The sequence below is a fragment of the Peromyscus maniculatus genome, chromosome 8 (assembly GCF_049852395.1).
Source record: "Peromyscus maniculatus bairdii isolate BWxNUB_F1_BW_parent chromosome 8, HU_Pman_BW_mat_3.1, whole genome shotgun sequence".
Lineage (NCBI taxonomy): Eukaryota > Metazoa > Chordata > Mammalia > Rodentia > Cricetidae > Peromyscus > Peromyscus maniculatus.
Window position 1 is genome coordinate 33217859 of NC_134859.1, and position 20483 is coordinate 33238341.

The following is a 20483-nucleotide window of genomic DNA, read 5'->3' on the forward strand; positions in this document are numbered from 1 at the left end:
ATTCTATTGTTCTTGGTATAGATGTATACAACACAGACATGTAATACAGTTCTTTGAACTAGCGAAGTGTTGTGGCATATGAAAGGCCATTGCTCTGTATATTGCAAAGCAAACATTGTTAAATTTTGGTGAATTACAAAAGCTGTATCTAACTGAAGAGGAAGAATTTGGAAACAAAGGCATGACAGCCCTGTCTCAGAGCCCCTCTGTGTCTATTTTCAGGTGACTGTGAATCACTACTGAGCCATGGGAATATGGCAAAATGCCTCATCTATAGATGGGTTCATCCTCTTAGGTATCTTCTCCCAGAGCCAGACTGACCTGGTCCTCTTCTCTGCAGTTATGGTGGTCTTCACAGTGGCGCTCTGTGGGAATGTGCTCCTCATCCTCCTCATCTACACTGACACCCGACTTCATACTCCCATGTACTTCTTCCTCAGTCAGCTCTCCCTCATGGACCTCATGTTGGTCTGTAACATCGTGCCAAAAATGGCAGCCAACTTCCTGTCTGGCAAGAAGTCCATCTCCTTTGCGGGTTGTGGTGTACAAATTGGATTTTTTGTCTCTCTTGTGGGATCTGAGGGACTCTTGTTGGGACTCATGGCTTATGATCGCTATGTGGCCATTAGCCACCCACTTCACTATCCCATTCTTATGAGTCAAAGGGTCTGTCTCCAGATTGCTGGGAGCTCCTGGGCTTTTGGGATCCTTGATGGAATAATTCAGATGGTGGCAGCCATGAGCCTGCCCTACTGTGGCTCAAGGTATGTAGATCACTTCTTCTGTGAGGTGCCAGCTTTACTGAAGCTGGCCTGTGCAGACACATCCCTTTTCGACACCTTGCTCTTTGCTTGCTGTGTCTTCATGCTGCTCCTCCCCTTCTCCATCATTGTGGCTTCCTATGCTCGCATCCTGGGGGCCGTGCTCCGTATGCACTCTGCTCAATCCCGGAAAAAGGCCCTGGCCACCTGTTCCTCCCACCTGACCGCTGTGTCTCTCTTCTACGGGGCAGCCATGTTCATCTACCTGAGGCCAAGGCGATATCGGGCTCCCAGCCATGACAAAATCGTCTCTATCTTCTATACAGTTCTTACGCCTATGCTCAACCCCCTCATTTATAGCTTGAGAAACAGGGAGGTGATGGGGGCACTGCGGAAGGGGCTGGACCGATGCAGGATTGGCAGCCAGCACTGAAAATCATGGTCTAGTGCTTGGCTGTGTTACCTGCTGTTTGCGTTTCATTGGTAAGCCATCTTTGTTTTGTGAATCTCTGTTTCCTTATCGATAAAGGAGACTCATGACACTGGTCCTCTCACAGGGATTTTGTAGGGACCCCTTTACATGAATTGAAAACTTTACAAGGGAGCATTGCTTCACTATTATTGTTATTATTGGTTGTTTATAACATCCTTCAATAAAATTTACTTTATTTCTTAATTATTCTTGGTAGCAGTTGCCTTTTATTGAGTGCTTGCTAAGGACTGGGATTGTCTTATTCCAGTCTGTATTATTTGATAGGTAATTCAGGATAAGAAATGTGGGTGTCTTAAATGGGAAGTTTCCAGGTGGTAGGAACTGAGTTTCTATAATACTTGAATAGTTTTAGCTTCCTCTCTGTGTTCTAGTAGAGGCTTTAGAAACTGCCCTTTAAATTTTTGGTTAGGGGCCAGTGAGATGGGTCAGCAGGTAAAAGTTTCTTCCACCAGGCCTGACCACCTGAGTCTGATCCCAGGACCCCCACTGGAAGGGGAGAACCAAATCTCATGAGGTGTCCTCTGGCCTTCACACTCATTCCAGGACACACATGGATTTGACATACAGAGGGAAAAATGTAATTTTACAAGAACATGAGTGGACGTGTCCTTTAAAATTTGGGATATTTGCTTATTTGAGTCCTTTGCCCATTATTAAGTTGAGTTTTAATTTTTTTTCATGAGTTGGAGTTTTTGTCTGCTGCAGAGACTGTGACCTTACAAGACATATGAGGTGCAGATATTGTCTCCCATTCCCTAAGTTGTCTTTTTACTTTGGGATAGTAATATTGATATACGAAAGTTTTTAGGATTTTTATAAAGTCCAATTTATGTATTTTTTTTTTTACTGTTTGTGGCTTTGACATCATAACTCAGACTACACTGTCAAATTCAAGGTCATGATTATTGACATCCACATTTAAAAAATGTATTGCTTCCAGTCTTATTGTTAGTTCATTGATTTATGTTCAGTTCATTGTGCAGATCATGCCATGTAGAGGTTGAACTTCATCCTTTTTTTCACGTGTATGGATATCCAATTGTTCTAATGTTTGTTGAAAACACAGACTTCTTCCTCCACTCAATGACATTAGCATCCTTGCCAAAAGTCAGTGCGTCATGAATATGTGGGTTTATTTCTGAACTCTAAGTTCACTTCCTGTTTTCTTTCTATCCATCTTTATGCCAATATTGAATTGTTTTGATTACCACCATACCACTGTTTGATACTGTATTTTGAAACTAGGGACTGTGAATCCTCCAACTTTGATCTTATTCGATATTATTTTGCTATTGGTCTTCTGAAATTTTCCATTTTGAGTAGTTTTGTCATCTTAACAACATCATATATCTCAATCTGTAAATATTGGAATTCTCTTTGTTTAGCTAAATGGTGTACTTTCATTTTGGGTGTCTAATTGGACTATGGCCTGCTCAAGAGGACGGAATTCATGTCTTGACTGTAAACCTAGCCAACAAACTGTGGGAAAGGTCCAACTGAAGAGGAGAGCCTGCTACTGCCATTTTCCTAAACCAATATAAACTTGTGGAGACAAGGTTTTACTATGCTGCCCTGGCTGACCTGGCACTTGCCATATAGACAAAGCTGACCTCAAAGGCACAGCTCTGTCTGCCTTTGCCTCCTGAGTATTGGGATTAAAAGCTTGTGCCACCATGCCCAGCCCTCAATAAAACTTCTAACCAAACTTAAATACTTATCCGTGTGCCCACAAATGAGTATAGCTCTCATTCCTCATCAAAGAAGCTCCCTTTCTGCGGCAGATGGAGACTATTATGGAGATCCACAGCTGGTCAAAATGCAGAGAATAAGTGACTATGGGTACCCAGCTCCACATAATCTACAAGGCAACCCCAACACCCAATTTTCAGGAAAAGTCATGGAAGAGGGAGAGAATAGATTATGAGAGCTAGAGAACCAGGATTCCTGCTACTGTAAACAAGCCCAGCATAGTGACAATGTCACTTGACATGCTAATGTGGCTGAGGAAATTTCACAATGCCTCACCCCTAGATGAAGAGCTTGAGTCAACCAATGGCTGCTGAGAGTGGGATAATAAATTTCTTTTTTCAGGGTGAGCTCCCTGATAGGTTATGCAATTCTAAGTGTCAGTCCTAAACACATATATATAGGCATAACACTAAATGGGCTCAGTAGGAAATACGTGTGTGTGTGTGTGTGTGTGTGTGTGTGTGTGTGTCTCTATAAATATATAGTATATATAGATAGATATGCAATTTGGTCATACATGTAACAATAATAACTAAAGGCAAAGAGATCATGAATTTTAGAAGGAATGGGAGAACATGGGATCAATTTGAGAAATAATAGGGAGGGGCAGAAATTAAGTAAATACAGTATTAATAAATCAAAATTTAAAGATAAAAAATTTAAATGGAAAAAAATCACCATGACCAAGCTGATTTCATCCCACAGATGCAATGTTGGTTCAACATGAGCAAATCAGTAAATGTCATACAGCATGTAAATAGAATTAAGGAGAGAAATCAACAATTGTCCCAACAGACAGAAACAGGCCTTTGACAAAGTTCAACATTCTTTCATAATCAAATCCCTGAAGTCACCAGAATGAGCAGGAACATGCTTCAATGTAATAAAGCCCCACCCCCGCCCGTACACACACACACACACACACACACACACACACACACACACACACACACACGCCAGCTAAGCAATGACAAACTGAATGCATTTCTTCTAAAGCCAGGAAGGAAACAACGTGGCCACCACCACTGCTGTTGTAGAGCAGGAACAGGAGAAAGAGAGAAACAGATACAAACAGGAAAGAAAGAAAGCAGAGCATCTCTGCTTGCAGACCATATGATTAAAAGGCTCTACTGACTCCACCAGAAAAACCTGTGACCTGAAAACCACTTCCAACAGAGTGACAGGGTACAAAACTGGTATACAAAAATCTAGCTTTTCTACACACCAATAACAAACTTGCCAAGAAAGAAATTGGGGTGGAGGAAGGGCTGGGGGAATTCCACTTATAATACCTTAAAAAAAAAAAATAGGGGCTGGGGAGATGGCTCCATTAAGAAACTACTTGCTGTATGTTTGGACCCCCATCACACACATAAAAATCTGGACACCTCCCCCTCCCACGCACACACACACACACACACCCATCTGTAATCCCTGGGCTGGGGAGGTGGAGACTGACAGGTTCCTGGAGCTTGCAGGTCAGCGGGACTAGCTGAATCAGAGAGCTGTTTGTTGGTTTCTTTGTTTGTTTGTTTTTGAATCAGGAAGTTTTACGTTCAGTGAGAGACATTGTCTCAAAAAATAGGGTGGCGAGTGGCTGAGGAAGACCCGGTTTCACACACACTCGCTCACACCCACACATATGCAGGCATGCTAATACATACACTAAAGGAAGCAAAAAGACTACTACAATTAAAACCTTAAAACACTGAAAAAAATTAAAGAAGATGCTAGAGATGTAAAGACTTCCTGTGCTCATGGATTGGCGGAATTAGTGTTATGAAAAAGTGTTTTTTTTTTTTTGTTTTTTTTTTTTACCAAAATAAGCCCATTGGTTCAATGTAACCCCCATCAAAATTCCAAGTACTTTTCATAGAACTAGAGAAAACAATCCTCAATTTCACAGAGAAGCACAAAAGACTCCAAATATCTCAAACATTATTCAGCACAGAGAGCAATGCAAGAGTGATTACAGTGCCTGATCTTAAACTATGCTACAGGGCCACACTGACAAAAACTGCATGGTGTTAGCACAAAATCAGACATGTAAACCAACGGACTAGAAGATCCAGAAATAAACCCACACAGCTGCAGCCACCTAATTTTCAACAGAAGTGTCAAAATACACTGGGAAAAAATGACTTCTCTCTCCCTTTCTCTCTGTCTCTCTGTTTCTCTGTCTCTGTCTCTCTGTCTCTCTGTCTCTGTCTCTCTCTCTCTCTCTCTCTCTCTCTCTCTCTCTCTCTCTCTGTGTGTGTGTGTGTGTGTATGTGTGTGTATTTTATATGTGAACCCGTGCATTCATGAAAAGACCAGAGAAAGATGCTGAGTGTCCTACCCTCTCACTCCCCACTGTATTCCTTTGTGGCAGGGTATCTCACCGAAGTGGAAGATAGGCACTGGCAATCAGTAAGCCCTGGAAATCTTCCCTCCACAGCTCTTGGGTTACAGGTATGTGCCTGGCCACATATGGCTCAACCACCGTTCCTTTAAGAGATGGTGCTGGGAAAATCGGTATCCTCATATAGTGGAATGATACCAGGTCCATTTCTCTCACTGAATCAAATCAAAACTCTTGACATAAGCCCTCAAACTCTGACATGGCTAGAGAAAAGCAGAGAAGGGATGTGTGGAGATACAGCATGTGGAAGCACTCTCTGAAAAGGTTTCCAAAAGCACAGATACAATCCAACTGACAAATAGGAGAACACAAAATGAAACAGCTTGTGTGCAGTACGGGAAACGATTGTCAGAGGAAAGAAACAACTGAGGGGCTAGAAAGATGGCCCAGGAGTTAAGAGCTCTTGCTACTCTTGAGGACCAGAGCTCAGTTCTCAGCACCCACATCGGGAAGCTCCTAAGTACCCAGAACTCCAGCCTCAGGGGAGCTGATGCCTTCTTACAGCCTCCACAAACACCTGTAGTTGTGTGCACAACCTCCCCAAATATGTATTTGAAATAAAAAAGAAATTGAAATAAAAAGAAATGGCCTAAAAAACTTTGCTAATTGTACATCAGACAGGGGATTAATATCCTGACTATATAAGGAACTCCTAAAATGAAGCACACAAAAATGCAAATCATCCAATTAATAACTGGCCCAATGAACTCAATAAATAGCTCTTCAAAGAAGAAATAAAAATGGCCAATATGTATTTGAGAAAGGGTTCAACATTCTTAGTCATCAAAAAAAATGCAAATTGAAATGTCACCAGGATTTCAGCCCTCTCCAGTCAGGGTAAGCACCATCAAGAAAGCAAATAACAATAAGTGCTGGTGAGGATGTGGGGAAAGATCCCTATACAGTGCTGGTGAGGATGTGGAAAAACATCCCTATACAGTGCTGGTAAGGATGTGGGGAAAGGAAATCCCTGTACAGTGCTGGTAAGGCCTTAGCTTGACTTATTTCTTGCCAGCTTTCCTTAACTCATTCCATCTACCTTTTGCTTCTGGGCTTTTACTATTCTCTTAGTTTTGTAAACCTTACTCTTACTCCATGGCTTGCTGTGTAGCTGGGTGACTGGTCCCTGGAGTTCTCCTCCTTTTCTGGCTACTTCTCATTTTCTGGTCCCAGATTTCTCCTATTTATCCTCTCTGCCTGCCAGCCCTGCCTATCCTTTCTCCTGCCTTTTTATTAATATTACTAATTAATTAATTTATTATTATTTATTTATTATTAATAAAGGCCATTCAGCTTTTTATTAGGCCATTAGGTGTTCTAGACATGCACAGTAACACAGCTTCACAGAGTTAAACCAATGCAACATAAACAAAAGAAACACACCTTAAAATAATATTCTCCAACATTTACCCCTTTTTGTCTAAATAAAAAAAATGAAAGATTTTAACTTTAACATAATAAGACTGTACTCAGTAAGAACAATTATCAAGTAAAGATTATATTTATAATGTAATGAATTCCAGTTTCTTTGTGTCTGGCAAATTAAAAGAAAATACTCCATTATCTATCTTATCTTAATGACTCTAAAGTTTTATACCTAATTACTCTCTATCGTAACTAAAGAAAACTGAAACTGTAACTATCTAGTCTTCAACTCCATTGAAGACCCAGAAGAATGTAATATTATTTAACAACAGAGGCATTTGGCTGCCTGGACAGTGGCCCACAGTTCCTCTGCAAAGTTGGGTCATCCATCTTCAGTCTACGGACCCAAAATAACTGGCAAACTTTTCAGTGAAGCAGGAAATTTGAAGGACTGTCCTGCCTTGTTTTGGCAAAGTTCAGCAGTCACTTTCCTGTGCATCCTGTACGTCCAGTCTGCACAGCACATTGTCAGCCGTCAAAGGCAAGAGCAGTTTCTTTTCCCAGTGGCTAACCTTGCCACAATGAAAGCAAACACCATAAGGAGTTTCTTCAACACCCATCATCTCTGAAGTAAATTGGTGCTGCCAGGAGCAGATGTGTCTCATTGTTAGGAAAAACTTTAAATTAACAAAACATTTTAAATGCCATATTCTATGAGTCTTTGAAGTATTTGAAGACCATCTATCTAAAATATATCTATTTAACCTAGAAAATAAGCCTAACATATCTACAAATTTGATTGTTATAAATGACTACTGACCTATGTTTACTGGTTGTCCCTTATAATTTATAATAATAGCTTTCAAAAACTAGAACTTTACTGCTGTGGGATGTTCTCTATGCTGTGAATGTGTTGCTCTGATTGGTTAATACATAAAGTGCTGATTGGACATGCAGGAAGTATAGGCGGGACAAAGAGAGAGGAGAATTCAGGGAACAGGAAGGTTGAGTCAGGAGACGCTGCCAGCTGCTGCCATGAGAAGAAACATGTAAGGTACTGGTAAGCCATGAGCCACATGGCAAGGTATAGATTTATAGAAATAGGTTAATTCAAGACATAATAACTAGATAGCAAGAAGCCTATCATGGCCATGCAGTTTATAGGTAATATAAGCTTCTGAGTGATTAGTTTATAAGTGGACTGTGGGACTGCGGGGGCTTGGCAGGGGCCAAAGAGAAACTCTCAAGCTATGCTTTGCTTTACATTTTAAAATAAACTGCATAGAAACAATACTTTAAACAATGGTAGAAACACATATCAATATGTGGTAACAAAAACAACCTTAATTTGTATCAATATACAAAAATCCTTTAAACAAGAGTAGAAACATATATACAGTATAACAAAAATAACTTTAAATTTGTATCATTATTCTATATTCCCCTAGATGATAACAAACATCTATAACCCACCAAACAACCAAAAGCTACCCATACTCCCAACTCTTGGGTATGTGGGTATAGTTTTCTGCATATTGCTTTCTGCTGTCTGTGGATGAAGTATCTTTAGGGTCCCTGAGAAAAATTTGAGATAATGACCAAGTCCTGGGAAGACCAGCAGCAACCTTTGCTGATAGATATCACCTGTCAGAATTCAAGAGGTCTTCCCTGATTAAATCTGATCCATATTAACCCTGAAGGAATCCATAGCCTCTCAAAACTCCAAAGCATTTTTTATTTCCATTTGACAAATATATTTTTTGACTTCTTCTTAAAGGTAAGGCATTTCTAAAGCATCTATATTGGCTCAATTTTGCAGTCCAATTCACAATCCCATGTGTCCTAGCAGCTGTCTTTTGCTTCTCAACAATAAAAAAAATTCAAAACCAACACAATAACATACAGGATCCAGCCTCCCTGCATATTTCCGATATCTACATGGCTTATTCTTTTTTATATTACTTTATCTCTTTAAAGACTTTACTTATTTTTAAACTATTTATTTTTTTCTATGACTATACCCTTTTTTTTCTTTTCTTATGCCTATGCACATTCTTAAACACACTGTAACTTGTTTAGAGGTTTTCCCATCTGAATCTGTTTTTATTGCATGTCTTTTAGCCTGTTTTGACCATATGAGCAAACCTTTAAACTGCTAAGCTGCATGGACCTCTACCCATGACTTTGGCAGCTGGCTCCTCCCACTTCTCTGTTGGGGGGAAGCCAAGCTGAAAGCTCACTAGCTGGTCAGAGGTTCATGCTGAGAAACATGAACCTTCCCAGAGCTCTAGAATGCCCATGCTTGCACTGCGGCAGGCGTTTTTACTTAGTTTTTTTGTTCCTGTTTAACTTACTAGCTGTTCAAGGGCTCTCTTGTCTGGTAGAAACTGTCCAGCAGAAATTCTTAAAGGAGCCGTATCACATACATGCACACACACACACCCTTTTTTAAAAATCTTTCTCAGGTCCTATGAAAATAGAAGCACCACATTGGTACACCAAAATGTTGTTATTGGTTTTCTACTCTTTGAGGAGGCCTGCCATCCAGCTCCCAAATAAATCATACATGGAGGTTTATTCTTAATTATTAATGGCTGGCCTTAGCTTGACTTGTTTCTTCCTAGCTTTCCTTAACTTATCCATCTACCTTTTGCCTCTAGGCTTTTTCTGTTCTCTTACTTCTATAAATCTTACTCTTACTCCATGACTTGCTGTGTAGCTGTGTGGCTGGCCCCTGGAGTCTTCCTCCTTCCCTGGCTACTTCTCCTTTTCTCCTCCCAGATTTCTCCTTCTATATATCCTCTCTGCTTGCCAGCCTTACCTGTTTCTCTTTCTCCTGCCTTGCTATTGGCTGTTCAGTTCTTTATTTCAGACCATGATGTAGTGGGAAGCCATTCCAGCTTTGATCTGGAAGCTCCAACCCCCATTAAGGCTTTGGTAACTGTCAAACCTACAAGGCAGGGCTGAGAGAGGACCCTGAAGACCCAATATCTGGATGGGCCGGCTCTCTTGGTTCCTGGACCCAGGACATTGAAGGTAGACCAAGCAGAGTTCTCCAGAGAACACCGCCAGACTGTGCTACACCTTTCCCAGACCCTGCAACCTATCCCTTCACTTGTAAGTTACCCCACAAAATAAACTTCCCTTTTAACTACATGGAGTGGCCTTAATAATTTCACCAATACCATCAGGTGTTCTAGACAGGCCAAGTAATACAGCTTCACAGAGTTAAACCAATGCAACATAAACAAAAGTAACACACCTAAAAATAATATTCCCCAACACTATATAGTGCTGGTGAAGATGTGGGGAAAAGGAGATCCCTATACAGTTCTGGTGGGGATGTAAAATGATGCTGTCACTATGGAAGTTAGTTTGGATGTTCCTCATAAAACTACATTAAGATGCAGCTATACCTCTACTGGGTATGTACCTATAGGACTGAATCAACCTACCACAGGCATACTTTTACACCCATGTTTGTATCATTACAGTATTCACAATAGCGAAGAAACTGAACAAGCCTAGATGCCTATCACTAACTGGATGGACAAAGTAAATGTGCTACATACACACAACATAATTTTATTCAGATGTAAATGAAACTGAAACCAACTGGAGAACAATATGTTAAGTAAAATAAACTAAATTCAGAAAGACAAATACACCATATTTTCTTATTTATTCATTCAGAATTACATACACTATATTTTTTTTAGCATATTCTTCTCTGTCCCCCAGCTCCTCCCAAATTCCCACCCATGCACACACTCACCCACTTCATGTTGTTTATCTCTTTTAAAAGAAAAGAGCTCACAAAAATAAGTATGGCATCCAATTTGCATTGGTGTTGTAAGCATGGGAACTGCTCTGGAGTGTGGTTGATATACCCAGTGTTACTCCATTGAGGGTAGCTGATTTTCCCGCTCCCAGCTGCTCTCGTCTGTGAATAGCTTCTTGGCTAGGAGCGGGACTTTGTGTCTACCTCCCCTTCTCTGTGCTGGGATTTTGTTTGGCTTCAACTTATGCCGGTCTGGTAAATGCTGCAATGTTTTCTTTTACACACAGTCTCTACTTTTAATTCTTTCATTCTCTCTCTCTCTCTCTCTCTCTCTCTCTCTCTCTCTCTCTCTCTCTCTCTCTCTCTCTCTCTCTCTCTCTTCTCTAGGTTAAAGTAGAAAGGGGACCCCAAGAGCGGAGGAACGGGTTGCAAATGAGGGGAGAGGGAAGAGAAGCAAGTGGAACACATATGATATGAAAGCAGAAAAGCAGAAAGGTTAACATTTGAAGGAGGAAGATGACCGGCCATAGGGAGGCAAGGGACATGGGGGAAAGCAGAGGGATAAATTAGAAGATACTGCATTTGAATACCATGCTCTTTTGACAGGCTTTAGGGAGAATGAAGGGAAGCAACATTGATAACTACAAATGGGGACATGACTTTATATGGTCATTTAACTTTCACAGTGTGGAAAATGGGCCTTGTCTTGGTTAAGTCACTTGCCCAAGTTAAGCCTAAGTTAAGATTCTCATTTAGCTTTGTCTGATGTTGTCTGCCTAGTGCCTGTGTTCCGCTACCTCTTTTGTTTGCATCGTTTTCTGAGACAGGGTCTCACTTTGCACAGGCTGCCTCAAAGTTACAATCTTACTGCTTCACTTTCCCAGTGCTGGGATTGCCAGTGTGGTGTGCCCCCTTACGTCTTGCAAATGTCTTAGTATGAGAGAAGCCCATTTTTCTGTAAAATGGGTGGTGGGCAGAAGGTGAACAGTGTCAGGGACAAGTGACCTCTGGATATGTTTGCTATATCCTCCTGGAGGACCGCACTGAAACACAATAGGACTGAACTCTAAGGTAAGGGTAACTACCCTAAGTGGGTTAGGCAATAGGAAGAGGCTGGAAGATACTTCTGTGTGGGGCTCTGGAATATTCTAGGTGTGTTGTTGATTCTACCTACATACATTACTTAATGGCAATCATCAAAGTAGAGCACATCACAACACAAAAGCCAACACTACCTATTTGTTTTTGGAATGGCAGGAAGACCCAGTATTCCCAGCTTGGTCCACAGAAACCCTCAGGCCCTAGTTTCCACTGTGTCTGCCCCTGGGAGGGAGTTTGTTGTGGCCCCGAGATGATTGGAGAACTTTGCAGGAAGCTCTCTTTCCTCAGAGGTTTAATTTCAAGAGACTGGGGCAGAAGTGTGGTGGAGGACAGGTCTCTAAGGACTTATCAAAGCAGAAGCAACTTTCCTTAGTCACAGCAGAGATAACAGTGGGTGGGAGCAGACAGGGGATAAAATCTCTCAGCCAGAAACTGGCCCTGACCCTGGCAAGGGGTCACGCCTACAGGTGAGAACTCTGTGCTCTCTTTCCCCTTCCCCTCCTGGTCCATGGTTCTCCTGGAAGACTAGAGGTAGATCTTCTAGAAGACCTTTCCCTAGCTCCTAAAGCTGGTACCAGACTTTCAGGGAGGAGCTCTTTCTTTCTTTTCTGGGATTTCTGTAGTTCTTTTTTCAGCTCCCATCTCCTTCCCATTTAGTGTATCTCTTCAATATCTTTCCAGAGCCTCTTGGAACACATTGTTTTCCCAACTCCTATGTAAGAGTCGTTCTAGACAGGAGGTTGTTTTGTTTTGTTTTGTTTCCTGCAAATCTCTATTCTCTGTTCCCTAAGCTCCTTGCACTTCTTTTCCAAATCCATTTCTCCAAGGAGCAGGAATTACTTCAGCTTGTCTGCACTGAGGCCACCTTGAAGATCTAACTCACTGACTGGAGCAGTGTTGCTAGGGGGGTGGTGGTAGATGGATGCTGATCGCTAAGACCATTCAGACTGTGCTTGGGCCCTTCTCTGGTCCCCCATACATTCCTACCATCATTATTTCTGTGTGTGCAGGTGAGACTCTTCCTTTTTGCATCCTGGTCCTCTCCTTTGGGTCCTTAAAAGCCATCAATGTCTGTGCAAGTCACCACTGCTCCTGATACTAGCTTACTCCCCTCCAGGTGTAGAAGTCTTGTGTGTCTCCATTTGGCTTCTAATAAGACTGGTTTTTTTGTCCTAATCCCTTATTCCATGGGTAGAATTAGAGAAGACCTGGCTGTCTTATTCAGTTCATCATTTAAGGCTGGGGAGATAGAGTGGCACTGAAAAGAGGTGGCATCCTCGGAGTCTTGTCATAGGTTTTAGGAAGAGTGAGTATGGCTTGGTATTTTCAAGTCAAGGAACAACTAAACAATAGTCGGACTCCCTGAAGCTGGTATATGTTTTCATGAGACCCTCAAAGGGTTGGGAGAATTGTCTCTTATAATATTGAGACATCAGATTTTGTCTGAAAGGCAGCAGCAAAATCCATTCTAGTGGACCAACAACAACCAACAATATGTCCCCCTTCTTGGATACAAGTCACTGCTCCCTCCTCCCCTACCACCATGCATTTCCCCTGTCTTCGTGTTCTCCTTTTGAAGGGCAGTTAGAACTCCGAGCTCATTTGGAGAAGCGTGTGTTGGTGTGTGCACTCCCTTTTCTTCCGCCTGCAGTCTTCTTTCCCTGGGAGAGATCTCTCTGGTGGGGCCGATTTCCACTCTTTTTCTGATGCAAAGCTCTTCAACGAAATTCCCAGGTGTGCTTCTGCTTGAGTCGATTACGTACAACAAAGGCTTTGTCAAGAGCTGATCCTACAAAGGAGAAATTTTAATTAACACAGCTTCAGGCTGTGTTTTGTTCACTGACAAGCCAAGTTCCCAGAATTTTTTTTTCCAAAACTATATTAACTGTTTGTTCAATACGTGTTTGTGACTGCAGCGGACTCTGTACTTTCTTTGGTTGGCTTTTGTCTTACAGACAGACTTCCATAACAAATCCTATTGGGCATCAATGTAATATTATATTTATTTATTTTAACTAGGCAATTTTCTCACAAATTTAAAAATGCCAAAGATAAAAAACTGTGTCCCATGGAGACTTTCTTCTCTAACTCAGTGTCAGCAATCAGAGTTGTATGACTCTTTCCTCTGAGTCAGAGTTGCTGTTTTCTTGCACACTAGCCTGGATACTTGATTTGTGAGTACATGTGTTCAATGCCTGCTATGTGTCGTTGCATTTTAAAACAATTTAGAGAGAATTCTGTAGAAACTCACTAAAACCCTGTTTCTTATTTGCATCATTCCATTGTTTAATATTTCTCTTATTGAATAATTAGATTATTTGTGATTTTTTTTTTACTTTAATCAAACCTATGTCTTGTCTACAAGTCATTTTGCACACATTCAAATATTTCTGTAAAATTGCCTACCAGGAGAGCTGCTCAAAACAAAACAAAACTCTACCCTTCTTTTCTGAAAATCGGTCTTCTGAGTGCTTCTTCCCATGTTAGCATCTTATCACTTCCTTTCCCACATCATGACCTTGCCCTTGTCTTTAACACTTCCTTTATCTCACTCAAGGGTGGTAAAGTGGTTTTGCTACTTCCCTGAGAAGTCTCCTTTCTCATCTCTATTGTCTTGCTAGTTTTCCTTCGCTAGTGGATAGAAATTTATGTCTGCTAGCCTTGGATGTTGGCTCAGATTAAAGAATTAAGTATTAGTATTGAGAACAAATTAGCTCTGAGCATGTGTGAGATATGCTCGGTGCAGCCTCATTTATATGATGGGTTTGGTTATTTCTGTCTGGCATCTGGCTTTGAGTGATTCCTGAGCTAGTCACATTCCCGACTGCAGGGAAGGTCCTCTGGCTTCCTGCTGGGTGGAAATGAATCTGAGTCCAGGAGAAAAGCCCAGACAATGTGCCATCTTCACATTGCCCTTTGGACTTGCAGTGGCCTCAGCTTCCCTGGTCTGTAACTTCATTTCCCCTCCCACAGAGAAGCAGGCTAGTCTGTCTGCAGGGGTGAGGAAGAATCCCTTTATGTGGGGTCGGGGGAGACATGTATGGCAGTCTGTTTCTTCAGTAGACTTCCAGGTGATCCCTTTGTTGGTCCCCTGCTCATCCTGGTTTACATTGCTGCATCCTGCAATCAATTCTGAGCACTTGGGGGTTTGCTCTGTGGTTACTATTCCGTATTATCACTGCCACTACTGGGCTTAGCCTTCTAAGATGCAGATACTTCCACCAGCTGTGGCAATATCAGTGCCAGCTGCTGCCCTGCTATTTACTTTCCTTGTTTCTCTGGCCACTCTCCTTAGAGTGAAGTGTTAAAGATGTCCATAATGGGCAGGGGCAAGCACCCATCTTCCCCCAGAACTGGAGATCTTCATACCATATGTATTTTAAAGGTAACCTTTAGTAACCCTCAGTGGCTGAGAGGAGACTCTAGGAAGTACCTGGTGCAACCCCCTCTCCTTTCCCTGCCACAGAGGCAGAACGGTTCCTGTAAAGTGTCCATCTGTGTGACTCTACTCAATTTCTTTCCCTCTCCTGGGGAGAGTTTGTGTTTTTACCAGTGTGAACTACTGGTTTTAGTTTAGTCCGTCTCTCTGGGGAAGGCGCCTGTGGTCTATTCGCTGGTGCTCCTGTCCCACCTCTTCCTTTGTTTCTGCTAAGTCTCTACTGCTTCTGCCCCTTCAGGATGTGTGGTATGCTCAGCTCAGTAATCAGAAAGTTCTTGACCTTTCCACTGCTCTGGGGGAACTTCTAAGGGAACTCCAGCTCAAACACTTCCATTTGCAAAATACCAATGTCTTAGACAGATTCTACTTGTGATCACGTGTGATTTGTGAGAGAACTGTACCCTTTCAATGTTGAGCCCAATCTATCTTCAGGCATATATTATGTGATATATTGATATATATGATATATTTGAGGCAGGGTCTCACTATGTAGCTCTGGCTGTCCTGGAACTCACTGTGTAGACCAGGCTGACCTTGAACTCACATAGATTCATCTTCTTCTCTCAAGTGTTGGGATTAAAGGTTTGCACCACCATGCCTGGCTAAAAATATTTGTCAGTTAAGTTTTTAAGTTAAGGATCTTTATTCCATACTTGTTGCAACTGTAAGTAAATATTCTGACTTTTTCTGTTAATTTTGCTAATTAGTTGGTGGTAATTATGGGAAGACTAATGATTTTTAGGTGTAGAATTATACATAACTTATTTTTTTCTCATTTTTGAGCCACACAATAACCTGATTTAGCATAACTTTAAAGTTAAACTAATTTTCCATATTTCTTATAGAAATGTAGAAAGTACAAAGAAATTTAGGGAAGTGATATTTAATGCCACTACATAGAACAGATTACACTGTTAATATCTTGGCATATTTTCTTCAAACCTTGAGAAATTCTTAAAACCATTACTACTTTTTTATATTATAATGTCATAAATAATCAAGTATTGTGGCACATACCTTTAATACTAGCACTGGGGAGCCAGAGGCAGGTGGAACTCTATAAGTTTGAGGCCAGCCTGGTCTTTAAAGTGAGTCCCAAGACTGCCAGAGCTGTTGCACAGAGAGACCCTGTTTCAATAAAATAAAATAAAATAAAATGTCATAAATATCCCATTGACTAAATATTATTTTACCATATATCATAGTTTTTAGTTACTTCTGAATTTTTATCATATTTTGTGTGTGTGTGTGTGTGTGTGTGTGTGTGTGTGTGTGTGTGTGTGTGTGTGTGTCACAGCACACATATGGTGGGCAGAGGATCACGTGCCAGAATCTTTCTCTCCTAACGTGTGTGATCTGGGGATAGAACTCAGGTTGTCAGCCTTGGTTGTTAGCCTCTTTACCCTCTGAGCCGTCTCGCCGCCCCTCAGTTACTTCTCTCTGTTGGACGCTTCCATTGCCTCCGCTATTCTTCATTTACTAAGTGTTTTAAGATAAGAAGTTCCATAAGGGCCAGTGAGATGGTTCAGCCGGTAAAAGCCTGAAGACTGCAGGCCTGAGTTCAAGCCCTGGGATGATGTGGTGGAGAGAGAGAACTGACTTCTGCAAGTTGTCCTCTGACCTCCACACAGGTGCTGCAGTGGCGGGGTTGGGGGGCCGGGGAGACATAGGTGTGCACCCTCTGCCCCCCAGGTAAATGTAATTAAAATGTGTTTTAAAAACATACTGGAAGCTTTCATGTCTGAAAATAATAACGAATCTTCCTTGGCCTTAGTTTGCCATTAATGAAACTAATGGCCATCCTTTTCCCACAAGGACTTTGTGTTCTTATTTGGTTTTGCTTTGAAATAGGTCTCACTATGTAGCCAAGACTGACTTTGATCTCAAGTTCCTCTTGCCTCAGTGGCCCTCATGGGGAGTGAGATTACAGGTGTGCACCACCACACCTGCAACTTTAAGGGTAATTATGAGGGTTAGATGTGAAGATGCAATAGAGTCCTTACCATGGTTCCTGGCACATGACGGATGCTCCAAGAAATGGCACCCACCATCAGTTTTAAACCACTAAGTGCTGCTCACATTCCCACAGTACATTTTCACCATCCATCAGCTTCTGCGCCTACTGGTGTCTCTATTTAAATAACAGGTAACTGAAATTCAGACAGATTATGCCCACTTGATCATTTTTACTGCCTACATACTTTTATGAAAAAAGCAAATCCTTAAGTGGTTATGATCTAGGGCCTTTACTGATTTTTAAGTTATCTTATTGTGTGGTGATGGTGTTTGAACCCAGAGCTTTGTGCATACTAGGTAAGTGATTGATCCCTAACCAACATCCTTAGCCCAGACCTAGAGAGTCAGATATGAGACAGGAGAATAGACCAGTTCCTGACAGGTCCCATTAATTTTTTCTAAAAAAGCTTGAAACTTATTTCTCAGTTACATGTAGAAAGTGTTAGAAGATAACCAACACTTTTTTTTTTTTTTTTTGGTTTTTCGAGACAGGGTTTCTCTGTGTAGTTTTGGTGCTTGTCCTGGATCTCGCTCTGTAGACCAGGCTGGCCTCGAACTCACAGAGATCCACCTGGCTCTGCCTCTCCAGTGCTGGGATTAAAGGCATGTGCCACTGCTGCCTGGCTCTTTTTTTTTTTTTTAATCTTTAAAGAGACTACACATTTATTCTAGACAAAGTCATATTTAAAGATGACAACACACTGGGCAAAGCCACAATGTCCTCAACATTATGTTAAATATATTTATATATGTATGTATTATAAGGTTGACTTTTATAAACCTGCTTCCAGATCCCAGCTTTCCCTGACAATGGCCTGGGCTGGCAACCAGACTCTCATCTCCCACTTTGTCCTCCTGGGCCTCTTCTCCCGCTCGCCGCTGCACCTCTTCCTCTTCTCCGTTATCATGGTCATGTTCCTGGTGGCCCTCTCTGGCAACGGGCTCATGATCCTCCTCATCCTCATGGACTCTCGCCTGCACAGCCCCATGTACTTCTTCCTCAGCTGGCTGTCGCTCATGGACCTCATGCTCATCTCCACCATTGTGCCACGGATGGCTGCTGACTTCCTCATGGGCCGTGGCTCCATCTCCTTCACAGGCTGCGGACTCCAGATCCTCTTCTTCCTCACCCTCCTGGGGGATGAGTGCTTCCTGCTGGCCTTCATGGCCTATGACCGCTATGTGGCCATTAGCAACCCCCTGAGGTATTCTGTAGTCATGAGCCGCCGTGTCTGCTGGCTCATGGTAGCAGGGTCTTGGCTCTTTGGCCTGGTGGATGGGCTCATCCAGGCTGTTTTTACACTCCGCTTCCCCTACTGTGGCTCCCAGGAGATTGACCACTTCTTCTGTGAGGTCCCTGCTGTGCTCAAGCTGGCCTGTGCTGACACCTCCCTCTACGAGACCATGATCTATGTCTGCTGTGTCCTCATGCTGCTCCTGCCCTTTTCTGTCATCTCTGCCTCCTACATCCGGATCCTGGTGGCAGTGCTCCGAATGCGCTCTGCAGAAGGCCGGCAGAAGGCCTTTGCCACCTGTTCCTCCCACATGATGGTGGTCTCCCTCTTCTACGGGGCTGCCATGATCACATACATGCGGCCACAGGCCTACCACTCCTCCAAGCAGGACAAAGTGGTCTCTGCCTTCTACACCATGATCACCCCCATGCTCAACCCTCTTATTTACAGTCTAAGGAACAAAGAAGTGACTGGGGCCCTGAGGAAACTCCTGGGAAAGTGTCCCTGTGGCGGTGGGGCTCCTGGTTGAAAACAGCACGGAGGATGTGAGCCATGGAACTTGAGAGCCTGGATCAGCCAACTACGGTTTGACTGGGGAGACACAAATGTAGCCTATTGAAAACACATGCACACATTTGTGTTTTCTTCATTCTTGAATATTTTTACTGGGTATAAAATTATATGTTCATAAGTTCCTTTTTAGTCTTCAAATGTCTTTCTATTAGCTTTTCTAGCTACTTCTGATCAGAAGTCACCTGTGTATTTTAATGAGATCCTACATTGTAAGGTTACTTTTGGTTATTTTTTTCCTCTAGATATCTTGTCTTCAATGACTTGAAAGTGGTATGGCACTAGTGTGGGCTTGTTTTTAACCAATGAACTTGAATTGCCCTGAGATTGTTGGATCTATAGGGAAGACTATAGATATAACTTTAAAAATAATGTATATAAATACCTGTCAGATTTGGGGGACTTTGTTGATGTGATCCTTGTTTTGTCGTTTTTATTGACAGGGTCTCACTATGTAGCCCTGGATGGCCTCAAACTATCAAGCCTCCTGTCTCAGCATCCTCTGTGCTGAGACTATAGCTCTACCAGGCCCACCTCCTCGCTCCTTTCTTAGACTCTTTGGACTGACATTCTGCAGCCACATATTCATCACAAATGTCCCATGAGATATGAGCTAACTTAACAATTTCAGACTATCCGGATACCCAAACGTGGGTATCCAATGCAGCCATAATTCTTTCATTCGTCTTCATGTGTTTTGGTTCTGCAATTTTTTATTAGCTCATTTTGCAGTTCGGGGCCAGCGCTCTATCCCACAGGCCAAATCTGGCCCCCTGGCTGTTTTGATCAAGCTCCACTAAGTCCCCTTCACGCTAAAACAAGAGTTGGGTTGTTGTGACAGAAATCATGTGGTCTACAAAATCCTGGACTATGAAGCAGCTCGTCCTTCACAGTAGAAGCTTATCTATCTCCATCGCATGTTGTTGACATTTTCTCTCCATTTCCAAGATGGCTCTGATTTCACACTATGATCCATCACTTCAGCCATTGTATTTCTCAAGTTTAGAGTCATTTTATTCTTAGAGCTTCCATTTCTCTTTCAAACACATTTGAAAATCTCCATATGTTCAATTATTCTCATAGTCTTCACATTCATTAAACAATTTCTGAGATTTAAAGTCATGATCTATTTCTAAACCCATGTGATCTCTGTTTGCCTGGATGGATGGCTTTTCTCTGAACAGGGTCATGTTTTCTTCACTTTTTGCATGTCCTACATTTTCTGGCTTTGTTGTGCACTTTGAATAAAAACATAATTGAAAACTAAACTAGACAATTTTGTTCTATTTTATTTTGAAAGAGAATGTCCTCCAAACTCCCTGTTAATAAGGCAACTTCCAGGTCCTATTTGGTTTAAAATGAGATAGCTACCCTTCATCACAAACCTTGATTTTTTTCTATTGCCATGCTCACTTAGGGTAGTTTTTTGATCATAGTAGGATTTGAGCTGCAAGAGGTTGGATTCCACTTCTAGCCATATGTGTTCATCTCTGTATGTACCTCCATTAGGGCACTGACTAAAATGTAATTGAGAAGACTTTCCCCATTTTTTAAAGCACCATTTCTTGTATC

General features: G+C 41.9%; 2 protein-coding genes across 2 annotated transcripts; both read left to right on the forward strand.

Moving 5' to 3' along the window:
• Positions 1–246: 246 nt before the first annotated feature.
• Positions 247–1194, forward strand: LOC102918404 (olfactory receptor 2V1). The gene has a single exon (XM_006987127.3). The coding sequence runs from the start codon at positions 247–249 to the stop codon at positions 1192–1194; it is 948 nt and encodes a 315-aa protein (XP_006987189.1).
• Positions 1195–17907: 16713 nt separating this feature from the next.
• On the forward strand, positions 17908–18870 carry LOC102918094 (olfactory receptor 2V1-like). The gene has a single exon (XM_006987126.2). It carries the CDS (start codon positions 17917–17919, stop codon positions 18868–18870), a length of 954 nt encoding a protein of 317 aa, XP_006987188.1. The 5' UTR covers positions 17908–17916.
• The last annotated feature ends 1613 nt before the right edge of the window (positions 18871–20483 follow it).